The following is a 21,368-nucleotide window of genomic DNA, read 5'->3' as shown; positions in this document are numbered from 1 at the left end:
AAGCATTTGTTTAGGAGCTGGGGATGTGGCTTAGTGGTAGTTCCATCCCATGCACACAAAAATCAATCGATTCAGTGAGGGCAGAAGAAAGGGGGAAATGACTCCCAGATTTGAATTGGACGGATCAATAAGCAATGTTTGAGGGAAGGTTGAAAGCACGATTTGGGACATGATTCAGGACATGGAGGTGCCTTTAGTCCATTCATAGGGCCCATCTCTGGGAGTAGGGGGTGGTGGACCCCCTCGGGCCGACTCGATGCCAGGAAAAAGAGAAAGGTGAGTCTAGCCGGTAGCCGCAGCGAGGGCGTGGCGGACGGAGGAACAAAGAGCGCAAGGCCCAGCCTGGTGCGGAGCGGCCCCTTTAAGAAGCGCGCCCCCGCGTCTAGCCCGCCTCGTATGCAAATTGAGCGGCGGCGCGGAAGCGCGCGGCTGGTCCCCGGCTCTGGGCTGCGGCGATTAGTCCTCTCCCGGCCGCCGTCGCCGCCGACATCTTGCCCGCAGGAGCTGCCGGGGGGAGGCGATGCGTGAGCAGAGCTGGGGTGGCTCGGCCCGGGCGCGGGCGGGCGGGCGGGCTCGGGGTCGGGAGGGCCCGGCGGCCGGTCGCTCCCTCACGCGGACGCGGACGGGACCCATCCCGGGCGGGGAGGGGGAAGAGTGCGCTCGCCGGCGGACCCGCCTCCTCCTGCCGCGGGGGTGGGGCCGGTGTGGGCGGGGCCTCGGGCTGTGGGGCTTGTGGGAGCTCGGGCCTGCGCGCGGACGTGCTCTCGAGGGTGGGGCTCCGGGGCGGGGCTTGTGGATGGTGGGCGTGGCCTTAGAGTGGGCGGGACCGAGTTGCTGCTGACAGTGGAGCTCTTAGGCTTGTAGGTGCTTGTTGGGGATGTGTGTGTGTCTGTGTGTGTGTGTGTACTGAACACAGCATGTGCGTTGCAAGTTGCTTTAAGGATGAATGAACTAGACTATACATCTAGGGGACCTCCGTATGTGTATGCTTGTTGGGGAAGAGAGTGTGTGTGTGTGTGTGTGTGTGTGTGTGTGTACTGAACACAGCATGTGTGTTGCAAGTTGCTCTTAAGGATGAATGAACTAGACTATATACCTAGGGGACCTGTGTGTGTGTGTGTGTGTGTGTGTAACTGAACATGGCTGTGGAGGGCATGTGTGTTGCTAATTGCTGTTAAGGATGAATGAGGGCCCGAAGAGATAGCACAGCGGCGTTTGCCTTGCAAGCAGCCGATCCAGGACCTAAGGTGGTTGGTTCGAATCCCGGTGTCCCATATGGTCCCCCGTGCCTGCCAGGAGCTATTTCTGAGCAGACAGCCAGGAGTAATCCCTGAGCAACGCTGGGTGTGGCCCAAAAACCAAAAAAAACAAAAGGATGAATGAACTATCCCCGTGCAGGGTCTTTGTAAGTTTGGGGGGGGGGGGTCCAGGTGCAGTCTAGGTGCTCTGGCTGGACTGCTAAGCCTTGGAAAGTTAAGTTGTAGGCTTGGGGGTCCTAGCCACAGTATTCTCCTCTGAGGGTCCCACCTGTGCTCAGGCCTTGGGTTTAGACCTGGAGACACAGGTTGTTCATTGTACTGGCTCTTGGGACCCAGAGGAAGAAGCTATTTCGTGGCTGTCTAGAGTTTTAAGCATTCAGGACTGTAAGCCTCCACAGATGATACCTATAACTCACTCATGTGTATGCCTGGTTCCCAGATTGTTGGGAAACCTACCTCCTCAACACAGACTTTGAGACGTTGTAGGCTGGGATAGGCAGGCGCACCAGTGAAGAAGTGCACAGATCTTTCTAGTGGAAAGATAAGATCAGTGTTAGCAACGACTAAGGTAAATTATGAGAGTGAATTGTGGGGAAAGTAGAAGTAAGATGGGACCGGAGAAATAGCATGGAGGTAAGGCATTTGCCTTATATGCAAAAGGTCGGTGATTTGAATCCCGGCATCCCATATGGTCCCCTGAGCCTGCCAGGAGTGATTTCTGAGCATAGAGCCAGTAGTAACCCCTGAGCACTGCAGGGTGTGACCCAAAAACCAGGGGAAAAAAAAGTAGAAATAAGATGGCTATGAGGACATATGATTCTGAAATAGCAGTCAGGAAGGTTGTCTGGACAGACACAGCTTAGATTGTTGGACAACCCCATGGTGATTCTCAGACATATCTCTCTCCTCTCTTCTCTCTCCTCCCCCACTCCCCCACCCATGACTCCCCTTATATTTTTCTGAATTTCTCCTAGATTAAACAGTAAAAAATGGGGTGGGTGGGGGCTAGAGCTCCTTGTTTGCAACTGATCCAGGTTTGATCTCTCGCATCCCATATGGTCCCCTGTCAGGAATAATTCCTGAGTGTGGAGCCAGGAATGCCCCTGAGCATGCCAGATGTGACACACACACACACACACACACACACACACACACACACACACACACACACACACAAAGAAGAAAAGAAAAAGAAAAAAGAGAGGTTGCCAGAGAGCAACACAGTGGGAACAGTGCTTACTTATCTTGCACCTTGCATGTAGCAAACCCAAGATTCATCCATAGCACTCTATATGGTTCCCCAAGCACTGCCAGATGTAAATCCTGAGCACAGGTTTTAACGAATTAAAAAAGGTAACAGGCAACTTGGTTTGATTCAAGAGAGAAAAGCAGTGATGCTTTCTGTATTCTGTGGAATGAAGCCCAGAATGGTAATTGAGGTCGAAGAAGTAGGCAAGGGACCGATCCAGGCTGCTGGGTGGTCTCAGTGATGGTGTGAGACCAGCATCATTCTGTTCGCCTCATACAAGATGTCTGGCTTGAGGATCTATCTTCTGTTGAGCTCCGCAGGAGGCCGAAGAGGTCCCAATAGGACTTCCTACTGCCGAAGTACGCTGTGTGAGCCAGGATCCTCGAGCTGCTCTGGTGGAGGCCACGCTTCCAGTGCTTCGGTCACCAGTGTCCGTTCCCGCACCAGGTAGGCCGCTTTGTCCCTCATGTGACTTCGTGGACGGGGCAGTATGGACAGAGCTCTCTCTGGAAAACACGTCAGGGTGATCACCTGGATTAGAGCAGTAGGACACAGTCTGTCCATAGACGTGCATTTTAGTGATAGTATCTGCTTGGTGTGCTGGTGGCTTGGATGAAATGTTTTCTCATCTGTCTTTTCCTCACCTGTGATATTAATCTAGTAATTCTTTTCTTTCTGGGGAAATTGGAAAGTCTGTAGAAGATTAGGAATTGGGGGCCGGAGAGATAGCATGGAGGTAAGGCATTTGCCTTTCTTGCAGAAGGTCATTGGTTCGAATCCCGGCATCCCATATGGTCCCCCAAGCCTGCCAGGAGCGATTTCTGAGTGTGGAGCCAGGAGTAACCCCTGAGTGCTGCCGGGTGTGACCCAAAAGCAAAAAAAAAATAAAGATTAGGAATTGGAGTACTCCTGGCTATGCGCTCAGAAATTGCTCCTGGCTTGGGGAAACCATATGGGACGCTGGGGGATCAGAGGTGGTCCACCCTAGGCTGGCGTGCGCAAGGCAGAGCCACCTTACCACACGCACCACTGCTCTGGCTCCCAGGAGCGATTTCTGAGTGCATAGCCAGGAGTAACCCCTAAGCATTACCAGGTGTGGCCCAAAAACTAAAAAAATAAACAAATAAACAAATAAATAAAATTAGGAATTGGAGGCTGGGAATTTGGTTCAGTATTACAGCCCTTGGCTTAAATGCAGAAGCTCTGATTCAGTTCCCAGTGCCATATGGTCCCCTAAGAAACACAAAAACAAACAAAAAATAGGGCTACAAAAGGCTTTCGCTACTCATTGATCTGACAGCAGTATTAGGAGAACTCCATCATTGTCCAGAGCCCTTCTTGTTAGGGTTCCCCAGTCTGCTCTTAATGTTGTTCCCTTCACATCCCCAGGAGCAGTTCCGGAACAGGTCTCTCCAGCCCGCCGCTGGCAACCCAGACAGTTGTGCCCCTTCAGCACTGCAAGATCCCCGAGCTGCCCGTGCAGGCCAGCACCCTTTTTGAATTGCAGCTCTTCTTCTGCCAGCTCATAGCCCTCTTCGTCCACTACATCAACATCTACAAGACAGTGTGGTGGTATCCACCTTCACACCCGCCTTCCCACACCTCCCTGGTGAGTGCTCAGCTAAATCACACGTGTGTGTGTGTGTGTGTGTGTATGTGTGCACGCTCGCGCGTGTGCATGTGTGTGTACAGTCTAGTCACCATACTCTTGGCCCTGTACTGGGCCTGGGAGGTGTAGAAGCAGGAAACTGGGGATTATTGAATACACTGCTCTGCATTCAGGTTAGGGCAGCAGCAGTGATCTGACACAGATATTGCATACAAGAGCACATTCTTTTTTTTTTTTTTTTTGGTTTTTGGTTTTTGGGCCACACCCGGCAGTGCTCACGGATTACTTGCTGCAGACGCCAGCGCCTCTAAGCAGCTTCTTCGTGGAGTCCAGGAAACCTTTCACGGGGAGAGAGTGGGAACACGAAATGGACGGAAAAACGGAACAATATTGTAGAAATAAATTACCACACACAATGCATGGGGACTTGCGTCTGGAAAGACGAAGACAAATTTATTTTTTGAGCTGGGTGACTTTTAAGGGGTGAGCTCTGGAATGCGGGGTATAATTTTGGGAGAATCAAAGAAAGTGGGAGATGGTCATGGAAGCAGAATGGAAGGCCATAGCTAAAATCTGCATATTAAAGAACCGATACTGAAGGTAAAAAGAAGTTCTGTTGGGGGCCGGGCGGTGGCGCTAACGGTAAGGTGCCTGCCTTGCCTGCGCTAGCCTTGGACGGACCGCGGTTCGATCCCCCGGTGTCCCATATGGTCCCCCAAGCCAGGAGCAACTTCTGAGCGCATAGCCAGGAGTAACTCCTGAGCGTTACTGGGTGTGGCCCAAAAACCAAAAAAAAAAAAAAAAAAAAAAAAGAAGTTCTGTTGTGGGTTAGCTTTTGTTTTGGGTAAGCAGGAGAAACCAGGTAATTTTCAGGGAAGTGGGAAGAAAGAGAAATGTTTTAGAGTTTTGGGGAAAACCGAAAATTGCTTTCATCATGAGCTAAGTTTTGGAAAAAACATGATCTTGGCGCCAAGGTAGCAGAGACCACAGAGAACTGGTCAGTGGGAAACTTTTGGCGGGATTTGATACTGATACTGTCTTTCTTTGTTAGAAAGAAATACTGAGGCCTGATTTCTAATAATGGTAAAAAATAAAGAGAGAGAGATAGTCACAGCCACGTTTAGAATTATAGCCAAACAATCCACGCAAAGGGTCAACTGATTTGACTACTCTAAGCGGGCCTTTTTGGCAAATAATTCTTTTTCAGGAGTGCACTACACCTAAGAAAGCTAAGAAGCACTTCTGATGTATGCCCTTCCTGAGTGGGGTGTAACAGTTACTCCTGGCTGTCTGCTCAGAAATAGCTCCTGGCAGGCACGGGGGACCATATGGGACACAGGGATTCGAACCAACCACCTTTGGTCCTGGATTGGCTGCTTGCAAAGCAAACGCTGCTGTGCTATCTCTGGGCCCCCAAGAGCACATTCTTTAGTCTTTTGGGAACTGCAGGCATGTAAGAGTCTTGGGAAAGATGGATGAGCTCTGTGCAAAAGGAGAGAAATAGGGACAAGTGGTCAGAGCTGGGGCTCCTTCTCCTGTGCAATGCATTCTCTCTTGAAACTGTCTAGCTTTACCCCTGCTCTAGGGCCTATGATACTCTTCTCCATAATTTCCTGGCCTGATTTACCTGAGACCTGGGAAAGTCAAAATGGGGACAGTTTTAGGACGTAGAAAGATAGTACATTGAGAGTAGGGTTTTTGCCTTGCGTGCAGCCAACCTAGTTCTATTCCTGGTACTCCATATGGTCCCCATAAACTCACCAGGAGAGATTTCTTGAGAAACATGAGTAAGCCCTGATCACAGCTCAGGGCAAACAAACAAATAAAAGAGTAGGGACAGTTTTCTAGAAAGTATGGGGCAGGGGAAGTGTGTCTGAGAAATAGCTATCTATGCACAAGGAACTCAGGTGACCCCCAGTTCTTGCTTCCTGACAGAATTTCCACCTGATTGACTTCAACTTGCTGATGGTCACCACGCTCGTTCTGGGCCGCCGCTTCATCGGATCCATTGTAAAGGTAATTGAGTTCTGCAGGCTTCCAGGGGCCTCGGACCCCTTCTCCCAGGGTGCCAGGAAGACATGCTTCGCCCTTCGACTCATGATACATTTGCTTGGCATGCACATGTGTGTCTGTGTCCCACCCCTCCCAGCGACGTGGTTGAAGGATGTTTGTCATTAGCTCTTAGAATTATCACTTCAGATTCTGCCTGGCCTGCTCTTCCCTCTTCTGGGTGGGATCCCAGGCCATGCCGGGTGGCGTTTGGGCCCAGTCCCTGAGGTGTCCATCCCAAACTCCAGCCCATCCTGTCTCACCCTGACCCAGGCTTCCCAGCGGGAGAAGGTCTCCCTCTTTCGCTCCGTCCTGTTGTTCCTCACCCGTTTCACCGTACTCACGGCCGCAGGCTGGAGTCTGTGCCGCTCCCTCATCCACCTCTTCAGGACCTACTCCTTCCTGAACCTCCTGTTCCTCTGCTACCCGTGAGTACTCCTTGTCCCCCTCTCATTGCCCACCATCAGATTCCTAATCTCTGCCTGATTTGTCTGGGCTTCAGGCCCGAGACTTACACTCCCTGAGGTAGGTCTTTTGCAGCCTTCTTTGACAGGAGCAGAGTCCAAAGTGGGGACCCAAGGTTTGGGATCCACAGTGTTGTGGAGGGGGCAGTCTGAGGGGACCTGAGTGTAAATCCCAAAAGAGGGGGATGTGTGGACTTGGCTTCTATCTCTTCCTTTTCTTTCTAGTTCTTTTTCTGTGTCATCAAGAGTTTTGGTCATTTTGGGGTGCACACACCTATGTGCATGGAGTGTGTTTTAGTGTCTGTACGTGCTTATGTTTATGTGTGTTTTGCTCACTTGGGCTATCCTTCTCTTCGACCTGACTCACTAAAACCCAGGTTATGAAGGATAGAGAAGTAGTATTAGGGGAAAATCCAGGAGTACCCTTTTGTCATTCAGATATGGGAATGTCTTTGATAAAATGTCCACTCTGGCTGCAGGTCCCTGGCTATCTGGCCATTAACAATCATTTCCCTGCCTCTGTGCTTTTTTTTTTTTGTTTTTGGTTTTTGGCATCTCTCAGGGGTTCCTCCTGGAACTACGTTCAGAAATCGCTCCTGGCAGGCTCAGGAGACCATATGGGATGCCGGGGTTCAAACCACCATCCTTCTGCATGCAAGGCAAATGCCTTACCTCCATGCTATCTCTCTGGCCCTGCCTCTGTGCTTTTTGATTAGTGAACTTCCTCAGGTTAGTCCACCCTTGTTCCTTGGGAAGTTTTAAAGTTGGACCCTGAGGGTTGGTGTGATAGTACAGTGAGTAGTGTTTGCCCTGCATGTTGCCTGGCATCCCATATGATTTCCGCTGACATCCCATATGATCCCCTGAACACTGCCAGTAGTAACCCCTGAGCATTACCAGATGTGATTCTCTCCAAAAAATTTATATATATTATGTATAATTATTTATATATGATATTTATATATAATTATGTGTATATAAAAGCTGGATGCTGGGGCCAGAAATGTAGCTTAGTGTGCCTTACATGTGAGGTGATAGGTTCAATTCCTGGCACACACAAAAAAGTCAAACCACAGCTAACACTGGTCTTGTTTTATCTACTTGATGAATAGGTCCATCATAGGAGGAACCTCATCACACCTGTATCCTTGTAGCTAGTTGCTTATATTTTTATTTTTTAATTTTTTTTTGGTTTTTGGGGCCATACTTGTTTGATACTCAGGGGTTTACTCCTGGCTAAGCGCTCAGAAATCGCTCCCTGGCTTGGGGGGACCATATGGGATGCCGGGGGATCGAACCGCGGTCCTTCCTTGACTAGCAAGGCAGACACCTTACCTCTAGCGCCACCTCGCCGGCCCCTCCTTGTAGCTACTTGTAATGATAAAAACAATATGTGTCATAAAAACATTTGACTCGGGGCCGGAGAGATAGCATGGAGGGTAAGGAGTTTGCCTTTCATGCAGAAGGTCATCGGTTCGAATCCCGGCGTCCCATATGGTCCCCCGAGCCTGCCAGGAGCGATTTCTGAGCGTAGAGCCAGGAGTAACCCCTGAGCAGTGCCGGGTGTGACCCAAAAACCAAAAAAAAAAAAAAAAAAAAAAAAAAAAAAAAAAAAAAACATTTGACTCAGCCTGGTGAGAGAACTCCAAGACTAGAACACATAATTTAGATGCAGAAGCCCCAGGTTAGAACCTCAGTACTACATAACTCAGTATGATCCGAAAGCAAACAAAAAGAGATTGCACTATGTATGATGTACAACTTACTAAATTTTGTTACATTTTTTTGTTCGTTTTGTTTTTGGGTCACACCCAGTGGCGCTCAGGGGTTACTCCTGACTCTATGCTCAGAAATCGCTCCTGGCAGGCTCAGGGGACCATATGGGATGCCAGGATTCAAACCACTGTCCTTCTGCGTCTAAGCCAAACACCCTGCTGCTGTGCTGTCTCTCTGGCTCCCTACATTATTATTTATCTTGGATTTTTTGTTTTATTTTGGAATCAAACCCTTTGGTGGGGCCGGAGAGATAGCATGGAGGTAGGGCATTTGCCTTGCATGCAGAAGGACAGTGGTTCAAATCCCAGCATCCCATATAGTCCCCTGAGCCTACCAGGAGTGATTTCTGAGCTTAGAGCCAGGAGTAATCCCTGAGGCTGCTGGGTGTGACCCAAAAACCAAAACCAAAACAAAACAAAACAAAAAACCATTGGTGCGGGGCTGGGGAGGTGGCGCTAGAGGTAAGGTGTCTGCCTTGCAAGTGCTAGCGTAGGATGGACTGTGGTTCAGTCCCCCCCCTCCCCGTGTCCCATATGGTCCCCTCAAGCCAGAGGCGATTTCTGAGCGTATAGCCAGGAGTAACCCCTGAGCGTCAAACGGGTGTGGCCCAAAAACCAAACAAACAAACAAAAAACCATTGGTGCTTAGGAATAGCTTCTTTTGTGGCTGAGGGAACCTTGTGGGGTTCTGAAGATTAACCCTAGGTAAGCCTTATTACATGTTGTACTATTTTTCTGGCCCCTGAATAGACTGAGTTTTGCTTAGGTATTACTCTGTCAGGGCTGAAGGGATGCTGTGGGATGCTGGGGATTGAACCTAGGAAAGCTGCATACAAAGCAATTAAGTACTTTTCTCATTGTACTATCTTCTGGTCCCTATATAGACCTAGTTTGGTCTTGGTTTGGTCTTTGGGGCCAGACCCCACAGTGCTCAAAAATTACGCTTGGCTCTGTGCTCAGGGATCACTCCTTTGACTCAGTAGCCCACATGTAGTTCCAAGCATTGAACCAGGGTTAGCTACCTGTAAGGCAAGTGACTTTCCCACATCTTGTCTCTCTGGCCTAGTAGTCATCATCTTAATCCCTGCTATATAGGATGAGACAGAAACTTAACCTATTTTTCCTGCCCTTCCCCCTTTACATCCTGGCCCCAGTTCTCTTATATTGCTAAGTCTGACATTCACGTGCTCCTCTATAACCACATTTAAGTCTTCCATTCTTTGTCTAAGGCTGATTCTAAATCTTTAAAACAAGAGGTAGTCTTGTACTGTAATTATGAGAATCTTACCTGCAGGACCAGGTTCGGTGCATAAATGAAAATCCTTCTCTTTGGATACTGATATCTAATCTTGAGCCCCTGAAGGAAATGTTCCTGTGTAAAGGCCAAATGATTTTCTCTTTTACATCCCATCAGTTGCTTAAAATTGTGTCACATTTTACTTAGCTTTATACTTAGATTGTAACTTTCTTAGACAGCTTTTTATTTTTTGGGGAGTTTCTAATTGCCTTTCTTTTTTCTTGTTGACAAAAGAGTGATGGGCCTTCAACATACCCTCAAGTTTATCCAGCCTCTCAGTCATGCTACCTGTTGCCTGGAGTTCATATTCCCCCAGAGACATTCGTCCTAGAGCTCTGCATCTTCTTGCTCCGATCTGGAGTGACTGTTCTTTAGACCTGCTCTTCTGCTCTCAGCCTGGGACTTGTCTCACTGCCTTCTTGGGTTGCATCCACTGTTGCCAGGATCCCATGTCTTCCTCTTTCTTGACTTTTCCCCTTATTTTGCTGAAGTACATTATCAGGTAATTTCCTTAACGGCGGGTATATGGGAGGTATAAACACTTGAATCTTCATTGCTACAAAAGTCTTTATTCTATCTTTGGTGATTCCACTGAATGTAGATTTCAATGTCAGATTCATATCCTGAGAAATTTGAAGATAATGCCCGAGAGCATTCAGAGTTTCTAAAAAGCCAACTTTATTCTAATTTCTTTTTTTTTTTGTTTTTTTTTTTGTTTTTTTTTGTTTTTCAGGCCACACCCGTTTGATGCTCAGGAGTTACTCTTGGCTAAGCACTCAGAAATTGCCCCTGGCTTAGGGGAATCATATGGGACGTGTGTGTGTGTGTGTGGGGGGGGGGGGGGATCAAACCTTGGTCTTTACTTGGCTAGCACTTGCAAGGCAGACACCTTACCTCTAGCGCCACCTGCAGGCCCCCTAATTTCTTTTTTTTTTAACTTTTTTTTTTTTTTAACTTTATTATTTTGATTGATTGATTAGTTTCACCACACCCAGTGTTGCTCCGGTCACTTCTGACTTTGCACTCAGAAATTGCCCCTGGCAGGCTGGGAGAACATGTGGGATGCCAGGGTCAGCCTGGCAAACACCCTATAGCTGTGATATCTCTCCAGTTCTCCCCTTTTTTTTTTTGGTTTTTGGGCCACACCCTGTGATGCTCAGGGGTTTTTCCTGGCTATGCGCTCAGAAATCGCTCCTGGCTTGAGGGGCCATATGGGACGCTGGGGATTGAACTGCGGGCGGGCCTTCCTAGGCTAGAGCTGGCAAGGCAGATGCCTTACCACTCCACACCACCACTCCAGCCCCTGGCCCCTAATTTCTTATTTTAATTTTTTTTCTGAAAGCTGTTAGGAATATCTTTTTTGATCATTAAAATTTCACAGTGATATACCTGGTCTAAAATTTTTACCATTCATCTGTAGGACTTTAACTAGAGAGTGGGTCATTTGTTCAGCCTAGGGAAATATTATTCTATTATTTTTTGCTAGTGTCTCATATTTTTCACTTCTCTGTGAAACTTCTGTTCATAGATTATAGATTTTATACTTTTCTCACCTGGTTTTTATTCCTATTTTTTTAATTTTTTCCCCTCTAATTTTTCATATCCCATTCCTTTTTTTGGGGGGAGGGCTGGGTTACTCCTGGCTCTGTGCTCAGACATTGCTCCTGGCAGGTTTGGGAACCATATGAGACACCGGGGGATCAGATCTGGGTTGGTCACATTCAAGGCAAATGGTCTAGTGCTGTGCTAATGCTCTGGCTCTATCTATTCTTCTTTCGGGGTCGGGGGTGGTCACACACAGCTGTATCCAGGGTTTACTCCTGGCTCTATGCTCAAATTGTTCCCGGCAGGCTCGCTGGACCATATGGGATGCTGGGATTTGAACCACATGCAAGGCAAACGCCCTACCTCCATTATATCTCTCCCACCCTTGTTTTGTTTTGTTTTCTTTTTTTTTCTTTGTTTTCTTTTTTAATGTAAATAGGCATATCTTAAATCTTTTTTTTTTTTGACCCTTGTTTTGTTTTCTTTTTTAATGTAAATAGGCATATCTTTATTTCTTTGGGAGTGGGGTTTGGGCCAAACTCAGCAGCACTCAGGGGTTATTCCTGGCTCTACACTCCAGGACCGTATGGGATGCCAGGATTCGAACCAGTGTTGTCCCAAACCAGTGTTGGTCCCGGGTCCACCACTTGCAAGGCAAATGCCCTACCGCTGTGCTATCTCTCAGGCCCCCTACCTGCTATTGTTCTGGATCCTCATATTCCATTCTTTCTTGCCCTTTAACCTTTATCTGTATTTTTGACTCTTTGTTTCTCTGAACCTTCTCCCTCTTTTTACTTTGCCTTTAGGGAGATTTCCTCATTATCTTCCCTTTGTTGTTTTTGGGCTACACCAGGTGATGCTCTGGTAGCTCCTGGTTTTGCACTCAGAGATGCCTCCTGTTAGAGTTTAGGGGCACCTTATGGATTAGATGTCAGCATACAAGGCAAATAAATGCCCTCCCCTCTATGCTATGGTTCTGGCCCCTTCCTTTTATTTATTTTTGTTTTCTTTTCTTTTCAGGTCACACCTGGCAGAGCTCAGGGGTTATTCCTGGCTCTGCTCATAAATTGTTCCTGGCAGGCTCAGGGGACCATATGGAATGCCAGGACTTGAACTCCAGCCCCTTTATTTTTTTTTTGGGGGGGGGGGCACACCTGGTGGTGCTCAGGGGTTATTCCTGGCTGTCTGCTCAGAAATAGCTCCTGGCAGGCACAGGGGACCATATGGGACACCGGGATTCAAACCAACCACCTTTGGTCCTGGATCGGCTGCTTGCAAGGCAAACGCTGCTGTACTATCTATCCGGGCCTCCTTTAATTTTTTTTATTAATATTTTTATTTTCGTGGCCGGAGAGATAGCATGGAGGTAATGCATTTGCCTTGCATGTAGAAGGTCGGTGGTTCGAATCCCGGCATCCCATAGGGTCTCCCGAGCCTGCCAGGAGCAATTTCTGAGCATAGAGCCAAGAGTTACCCCTGAGCTTCACCGGGTGTAGCCCAAATACTTGTAAAAAAGATTTTTTTTTTTTTTTTTGTGGTTTTTGGGTCACACCCGGCAGTGCTCAGGGGTTTTTCCTGGCTCTGTGCTCAGAAACTGCTCCTGGCAGGCACGGGGGACCATATGGGACGCCGGGATTCGAACTGATTGACCTTCTGCATGAAAGGTAAACGCCTTACCTCCATGCCATCTCTCCGGCCCCTGAATGTTTTTTTTCATTGATCATTTTTTTTAATTTCTAAGGCCACTTGTTTTCTGATCTTTTCTCAGCATTCTATGCCAATTTTACAATTTTCTTGTTCTGGACTGGAGTGATAATACAATGGGTAGGGTTTTATCATGCACGGAGCTGATCCTTGCACATGGCCGACCCAGATTGGGCCTGGGTCGATCTCCAGCATCACACATGGTCCCCTGAGCCCTCTAGGAGTTATTCCTGATCCCATAGCTGGAAACAACCCCTGAGTGCTGCTGGGTATGGCAAAAACAAAAAAACTAAACAAACAAAAGTTTTCTTGTTCCTACAACATTGTTTTTTATTTATTTATTTTCTGGGAGCCAGAGTAATAGCACAATGGTAGGGCCTTTGCCTTGCATGTGGCCAAACCAGGATGGACCATGGTTCAATCCTCAGCATCCCATATGATCCCCTGAGCCTGTTCTAAAGTTTTTGTTTGTTTGTTTCTTTTTGGTTTTTGGGCCACACCAAGTGATTCTCAGGGGTTATGCACTCAGAAATCACTCCTGGCTTGGGGGACCAGATGGGATGCCAGGGAATCGAACCTCAGTCTGTCCTAGGCTCGAGAGGGCAAGGCAGACGCCTTACAGCTTGCGCCATCGCTCGGGCCCCCAACATTGCTTTCCTTTCCTTTTCTTATTTTTTTTTTTTTTTGGTTTTTGGGTCACACCCAACAGAGCTCAGGGATTACTCCTGGCTCTATGTTCAGAAATTGCTCCTGGCAGGCTCGGGGGACCTATGGGATGCCGGGATTTGAACCCATGACCTTCTGCATGAAAGGCAAACATCTTACCTCCAATCTATCTCTCCGGGCCCCCCGACATTGCTTTTCTACTGGAGTCACTTTTTCGTTTCTTTTCTTTTATTTTTATTTTTATTTATTTATTTTTTTTTGCTTTTTGGACCACACCCGGTGACGCTCAGAGATTACTCCTGACTATGCGCTCAGAAATTGCTCCTGGCTTGGGGGACTACATGGAGTGCCAGGGGCTCGAACCGCAGTCCATCCTAGGTCAGCCATGTGCAAGGCAAACACCCTACTGCTGCGCTACTCCTCCGGCCCTATAGCTAAAATTTGGAAAGCAGCAGATGTACCTGTCAGTAGATAATTAGATAAAAATTGAATATTTAGGGGCCGGAGTAGTGGCGCCAGTGGTTAGTGCCTTGCCCGCACTAGCCTAGAATGGACTGTGGTTTGATCCCCTGGTCTCCCATATGGTCCCCCAAGCTAGGAGCGATTTCTGCGCTCATAGCCAGAAGTAACCCCAGAGCTTCATCAGGTGCAGCCCCAAAACTAAAACAAAACAAAAATTCAGAGAAATACTATTCAGCTTTTTTGTTTTTGTTTTATATTTGTTTTGGGGCCACACCCGGTGATGCTCAGGAGTTACTCCTGGCTATGAGCTCAGAAATCACTCCTGGCTTGAGGGACCATATGAGACACTGGGGGATCGAACTGCGGTCTGTCCTGGGTCAGCTGTTTGCAAGGCAAACACCCTACCACTGCACCACTGCACCAGCCCCTGGAGTTACTTTTTCTGTTTTATGAAGTTAGTTTTCAATTTTCTTTTTTTTCTTATCTTTCTTTTGGCCACACCAATGGTGTTCAGGGGTTGCTCCTGAGAGTGCTCAGGGGGACCATATGCGATACCAGTTATTGAACTCAAGACAGCTGCATGCAGGGCATGCACTCTGCCTGCTGTGTTCTTACTCCAGCCCCCTTTTTTTTTCTTTTCTCTTTTTCTTTATTGTATTTTGGGGGCGCTACACCCAACTGTGCTCAGGGCTTATAATTGGTTCTGCACTCAGGATCACTTGGTCTGGTTCAGGAAACTGTATAGGGTATAAGAGATCAAACCTGTGCAAGGCAAATACCTTATCCCCTGTCTGATCTCTTCAGCCCCTATAGTTGACTTTAGTTGTCTGTTTCTGTTTAAAAATGAAGGGGGGACGGAGAGATAGCATGGAGGTAAGGTGTTTGCCTTGCATGCAGAAGGTCGGTGATTCAATCCCGGCATCCCATATGGTCCCCCAAGCCTGTCAGGAGTAACCCTTGAGAGATGCTGGGTGTGACACACCCCCCCCCCAAAAAAATGAAGGTATCTGCTCAATGCAGTAGGTACTCATCAGTATCATAAGAATGAAGGACAGAGCAGATTGGAGCTCATTTTCTCTCCCTCTGCCATTGTATATGTGACTGGGTAATTTGGGAGTTCTAACTCCATGGGCAGGGCACAATGAGTGGAAAACTTTGCTTTAGGGTGAATGAATAAAAGCCTAGTTGTCTGGCTGTGGTCCCTCACTGGCCAGAAAGAGTTAAGAGTTATCTTAGGGGCCAGAGTAATAGCATAGCATCCCATTTGGTCTCCCAAGACTGCCAAGAGCGATTACTCTGGACAATGGCATTCTTTTTTTTGTTTTGTTTTGTTTTGTTCTTGGTGTTTGGACCACACCTGGTGAGGCTCAGGGGGTTACTCCTTGCTCTGCTTTCAGAAATTGCTCTTGGCTTGGGGAACCATATGGGACTCTGGGGGATCAAACCTCCTTCAGTCCTATCCCTACCGCTTTTTTTTTTTTTGGTTTTTGGGCCACACCCGGCGGTGCTCAGGGGTTACTCCTGGCTATCTGCTCAGAAATAGTTCCTGGCAGGCACGGGGGACCATATGGGACACCGGGATTCAAACCAACCACTTTTGGTCCTGGATCAGCTGCTTGTGCTATCTCTCCGGGCCCCAGACATTTATTCTTATCTCAACTTATTTCTGTCTGCTTTTTAAATTTGTCTGAGTCTCTTGTATACTGATAATCCCCACTATTCTTCTTTCTGTTGATAAAAAAAAATTATTTTCTTTTTTGCTTGTTTGTTTTTTTCGTTTTTGTTTTTTTTTGGGGGGTCACACCCGGTAACGCTCAGGGGTTACTCCTGGCTATATGCTCAGAAGTTGCTCCTGGCTTGGGGGACCATATGGGATGCCGGGGGATCGAACCGTGGTCCATCCAAGGCTAGCGCAGGCAAGGCAGGCACCTTACCTTTAGCGCCACCGCCCGGCCCCGCTTGTTTGTTTTTTTGAGGGTGGATCACACCCAGCCCTGCTCAGAGGTAATCCTGGCTATGCACTCAGGAATCACTTCCTGGCAGGCTTGGGGACCATATGGGATTCCAGGGATTTAATCTGGGTTGGCTGTGTGCAAGGTAAAACCCTACCTGTAGTATAATATCACTCCCGATCCATAGAGTTATTTTATTTTATTTATTTTTTTTTTATTTTTTTATTTTTTATTTTTTTTTTGGTTTTTGGGCCACACCCTGTGACGCTCAGGGGTTACTCCTGGCTATGCGCTCAGAAGTTGCTCCTGGCTTGGGGGACCATACGGGACGCCGGGGGATCGAACCTCGGTCCGTCCTAGGCTAGCGCAGGCAAGGCAGGCACCTTACCTCCAGCGCCACCGCCCGGCCCCGAGTTATTTTATTTTTATTTATTTATTTATTTATTTATTTTTGGTTTTTGGGCCACACCTGGCGGTGCTCAGGGGTTACTCCTGGCTATCTGCTCAGAAATAGCTCCTGGCAGGCCCGGGGGACCATATGGGACACCGGGATTCGAACCAACAACCTTTGGTCCTGGATCGGCTGCTTGCAAGGCAAACGCCGCTGTGCTATCTCTCTGGGCCCTATTTTATTTTATTTTATTTATTTATATTTTGGTTTTTGGGTTATACCTGGCTCTGTTCTCAGAAATCGCTCCTGGCAGGCTCGGGGGACCATATGGGATGTTGGGATTTGAACCACCGTCCTTCTGCATGCAAGGCAAACGCCTTACCTCTATGCTATCTCTCCAGCCCTGATTTTATTTTTTAATTAAATTAATTAATTTATTTTTGGGTTTTGGACCACACCCAGTAGCACTCAGGGTTACTCCTGGCTCTGCACTCAGAAATCACTCTTGGCAGGCTCTGGGGATCGTGTAGGATACTGGCGATTGAACCCGGGTTGGTCCTGAGTCTGCCACATGCAAAGCACACACCCTACTGCTGTGCTATATTTCCAACCCCCAAAAGATTTATTCTGTATGGGGCCGGAGAGATAGCATGGAGGTAAGGCATTTGCCTCTCATGCAGAAGGTCGGTGGTTCGAATCTCGGCATTTCATATGGTCCCCTGAGCCTGTAAGGAGGATTTCTGAGAACAGAGCCAGGAGTAACCCTGGCTGCCAGGTGTAACCCAAAAACCAAAAAAAAAAAAAAAGATTTATTTTGTATATGTTTATATATTATCCTACTTCATGTGGAAAGGATGAGATAGAATCTACTGCCATCTTGTGTATGAAATTGCTTCTAACATCTTTTTTATTTATTTTTTGTTTGTTTGTTTTTTGCTTATTTTGGAGGCACAATCAGCAACACTCGGGTTACTCCTGGCTCCGCGCTCAGAAATTGCTCCTGGCTGGCTTAGGGGACCATATGGGATGCCAGGATTCGAACTACCATTTTAACTACCATTGTAATGGGTTGGCTGGGTGCAAGGCAACCTCCCTACCACTGTGCTATCTCTCCAGTCCTGCTTCTAATTTCTTTTTGGTATTTTTTTTTGTGATTTTTTTTTTTTATTGTAAGAATTTATTCAAGAGACAAAATTGATTAACATAATGAGGTAAACTAACATAACATAATATAGTAACATAACATATAATATAATTGATATAATAATACATGTAAGTCAAAGAAAGTTTCTGATTAAAAACACAATTTTTTTCCATAATGGCTTACATATCTTTCACAGTAGTATTTAGGTACATAAATTACATTGAGTCAGGGGAACACCCATCACCAAATATGTCTTCCCCCCATTCCAGTTCCCTTTCTACAACCCATATACCAAACCATCACCCCCCGGGCTCCTAGAGTAGGTGGACCCCTCTTTGTCTGGCTTACTATTAAAAGAAGTCAAAAGTCAAATACGCTGAAAATGGGCTGAGTCCCTCTAGAGGCTTCCAACCTCAGTTTGAGAGGACGTGAAAAAGGTAATTGAAATACCACAACAATACAGAAAAAAATATCGAATTAAATAACCGGTGAGCACTACAGCAATAAAGACAGGCACCACACAATAGTCTCGGTTCTGAAATCAAATCATGCTCGAGTACAAAAAAAAAAAAAGAGAAAGACAAGACAAAATAAAATAATATTGGAGACATCAACTGTAATCTCCACACCAAAATAAAGACATCAAAAAAATCGATCAATCGATAAATAAACGTGGAAAAATGATTATTTTGTGCTTTTTTTTTTTCAGTCCTGCTTCTAAATTCTGACCCATCAGAACAGTATCACTTGCTGTTACCAGTTAATCCAAGTGACAAAGGAACTATTTTCAGCCTTAGTCCCTACTGGGTTTAATCCCCAAGCTTAATCCCCAAACTCCACTGGCTGTGGCCCTAAAACAAATGAAGGAAAAAGATACATCTGGACTGGAGTGATAGTACAGTGGGTCGGACATTTGCTTTACTCAGGGCCTACCCATGTTCAATCATCTTATATGGTTCCATGAGCACCGCCAGGAATTGTTCCTGAGTGCAGAGCCAGGAATAACCCCTGAGAATCACCAAGTGTGGCGTCCCCAAACAAACTAAACAGAACAAGAACACATCTATGAAAATAGTGGCATAATGCCTGGCTAAGCATAGAGAATCAATGCGTGTAACTTAGGCAAGTTAAGGAAACTAACACACACCAAATAGCTTGCCCTCAATCAAAGCACTCAGAAGTGGTAGAGCTAGGATATTCATCCTGATCTGTCAGACCCCAAATTTTGTGTTCTAAAGTCAATGGCTCTGTGGGGTGGAGCACTTGCTTTGCATGCAGGAGGCCTGGGTTCTAATCCTGGCTCCATAAGGACCCCCTTAGGCATTGCTAGATGTGGCCTAAAACCAGAAATCAAACCAAACCAAAACAAAGAAAAGCCTTACAGACTTTATCCTCTTAACAACAGTTCTGTAAGTTACCTTAACCTTATCCCAGAAAGAATAGTATTCCCATTTTATTTATTTGGATTTTTGGGTCACACCCAGTGGTGCTCAGGTTACTTCTGGCTCTGTTCTCAGAAATCGCTCCTAGCAGGCTCAGGGTATCATAGGGGATGCTGGGAATCGAACTGAGGTCTATCTGGGATTGGATAGCAAGGCAAACGCCCTACCACTTGCTATTGCTCTGGCTCCCCATTTTATTTAACGTTTTAAACCTTACTATATTTTGGGTTTGGTGCAGGCCTAACTCATGACTCTACATTCAGGATATACTCTTAGGGGATTGGGGGACCATATGGGGTGCCAGGGATCAATCTCTGATCAACTTGTAAGGCAAGCATTCCTACCCGCTGTATATATCTCTTCTATCTCAAATACCTTCATTTTATAGGCCAGGAAGTAGGAATTCGAAAAGGCTAAGCTATATGCCCAAGGATACCCAGAGATCCCTTTGAAACCTTAGAAAAAAGACAAAAAGAGGGGCCGGGAAGGTGGTGCTAGCAGTAAGGTGTCTGCAAGCGCTAGCGTAGGACAGACCCCGGTGTCCCATATGGTCTCCCCAAGCCAGGGGTGATTTCTGAGCACATAGCCAGGAGTAACCCCTGAGCGTCAAACGGTGTGGCCCAAAAAACAAAAAAAAAGACAAAAAATTACTGTAGGTGGGAAAGTACATTTTTGTTGATACTAACATTGGGGTACAACCCATAGACCCTTTTGGGGTCATGTAATTATGAGAACCTGGGAACTGAGAGAGATACTAAATAAATCCAAAAAAAGAGTGTCACAACCATTGTGATATTGTGATGATCCAAGTGTGTGCTAGGTATGTACCATATTTACTGATTATCTACCCTAGTGTCCTAGGTGGCATTTAGTCTTCTCCTTAGTGCCACATTTCACAATACCCCTTGAATGTACTGCTTGGGGGAAGAGATTTGTCCTGTTCAGGGATTCATTTTAGTATCTGCCAGGAGCAATTTCTGAGCACGGAGCCAGGAATAACCCCTGAGCTTTAATGGGTATGACCCAAAAACTAAAAAAAGAAGAAAAAATTGCTCCTGGCAGGCTCCGGGGACCGTATGGGCTGCCAGGGATCGAACCGGGGTTGGTCCTGGGTTAGCCGTGGGCAAGGCAAATGCTCTACCTATTGTGTTATCTCTCTGACCCCTGTTTCAGACTTTTGTATCAGATAGTTCAGGGTTTGAATTTCATCCAGTTTGCTATTTTACTAATTGTTGGTCATTTGGGAATCCATTTTACCTCCCTGAGTCACTGTGTCCTCAACTGAAAAGGGCTTAATATAACAGTACCTAATAGCTAGTGTTCTCAGGAGAGTCAGAAGAAGTAAAGCACATCATCCGGCATCTGGAACATAAGCTGTGCCCAGTGACTGGGCTGTTACAATTACTGTTAGTCATCACTAAACGGGGAAAGCAGGGACTCAGCTCTTGCTTCTTACTGTGTCCCAGGGCATGTTCTCAATACTGATACCTGTGCTGTGAGTCATCCTTGGATGGGAGGATAGGTGAATGGGATGATGTCTAGATTCACCCCTCTGAGCAGCTAAGAGCAGTAAGGCCCAGGGAAGAAAGAAGACAGTCCCCCCAAGTACTGACAATTGACATCCTGGCACTTCAGCAGGCCTTCCCTCACTACTCTCTTCCCCAGCAGGTTTGGGATGTACATTCCATTCCTACAACTCAACTGTGATCTCTTCAGCCACATGGCATCTCTCGGACCCAGGGAGGCTGTGAGTGGCCTGGCCCGGAGCCGGGATTACCTGCTGACCCTACGAGAGACCTGGAAGCAGCACACGAGGCCGCTGTATGGCCTAGAGACCATGCCCCCCCATACCTGCTGCCTGTCACCTAGCCTTATCCGCAGTGAAGTGGAGTTCCTCAAGATGGACTTCAACTGGCGCATGAAGGAAGTGCTGGTCAGCTCCATGCTGAATGCCTATTATGTGGCCTTTGTGCCCGTCTGGTTTGTCAAGGTTTGTAGCCATCCCAGAGGGAAAGGGTCGGCCTGGGACCTTTTCCTGCCAACTCCTCCATGTGCACCCTGTCACTGGCATCTGTATCTGTACACATTCTTTTTTTTTTTTTTTTTTTTGTGGTTTTTGGGTCACACCCGGCAGTGCTCAGGGGTTATTCCTGGCTCCAGGCTCAGAAATTGCTCCTGGCAGGCACTGGGGACGCCAGGATTTGAACCGATGACCTCCTGCATGAAAGGCAAACGCCTTACCTCCATGCTATCTCTCCGGCCCCTGTACACATTCTGATTAGATTCTTTTTATTAGATTTATTTGTTTGTTTGCTTGCTTTTGGGTCACACCCATCGATGCTCAGGGGTTATCCTGGCTA

General features: G+C 47.0%; 1 protein-coding gene across 3 annotated transcripts in view; it reads left to right on the top strand.

Moving 5' to 3' along the window:
• The first annotated feature begins 417 nt into the window (after positions 1-417).
• TMEM39B (transmembrane protein 39B) overlaps positions 418-21,368 on the top strand; it is a 45,789-nt gene continuing 24,838 nt past the window's right edge. Inside the window, exons 1-6 of one of the 3 annotated variants that reach the window (XM_049774802.1) lie at positions 418-524; positions 2,829-2,955; positions 3,898-4,117; positions 6,053-6,133; positions 6,440-6,594; positions 20,677-20,998. In XM_049774802.1, the coding sequence (XP_049630759.1) occupies positions 521-524; positions 2,829-2,955; positions 3,898-4,117; positions 6,053-6,133; positions 6,440-6,594; positions 20,677-20,998 (909 nt within the window). In that variant the 5' untranslated portion in view covers positions 418-520. Of the gene's footprint in view, positions 525-2,461; positions 2,956-3,897; positions 4,118-6,052; positions 6,134-6,439; positions 6,595-20,676; positions 20,999-21,368 lie in introns of those variants that run through there. The other 2 variants (XM_049774801.1, XM_049774804.1) reach the window with 2 other exon arrangements.

The sequence above is a fragment of the Suncus etruscus genome, chromosome 6 (assembly GCF_024139225.1).
Source record: "Suncus etruscus isolate mSunEtr1 chromosome 6, mSunEtr1.pri.cur, whole genome shotgun sequence".
NCBI lineage: Eukaryota > Metazoa > Chordata > Mammalia > Eulipotyphla > Soricidae > Suncus > Suncus etruscus.
Note: the sequence above shows the minus strand (reverse complement) of the source record. Positions and strands in the feature narration are given on the sequence as shown.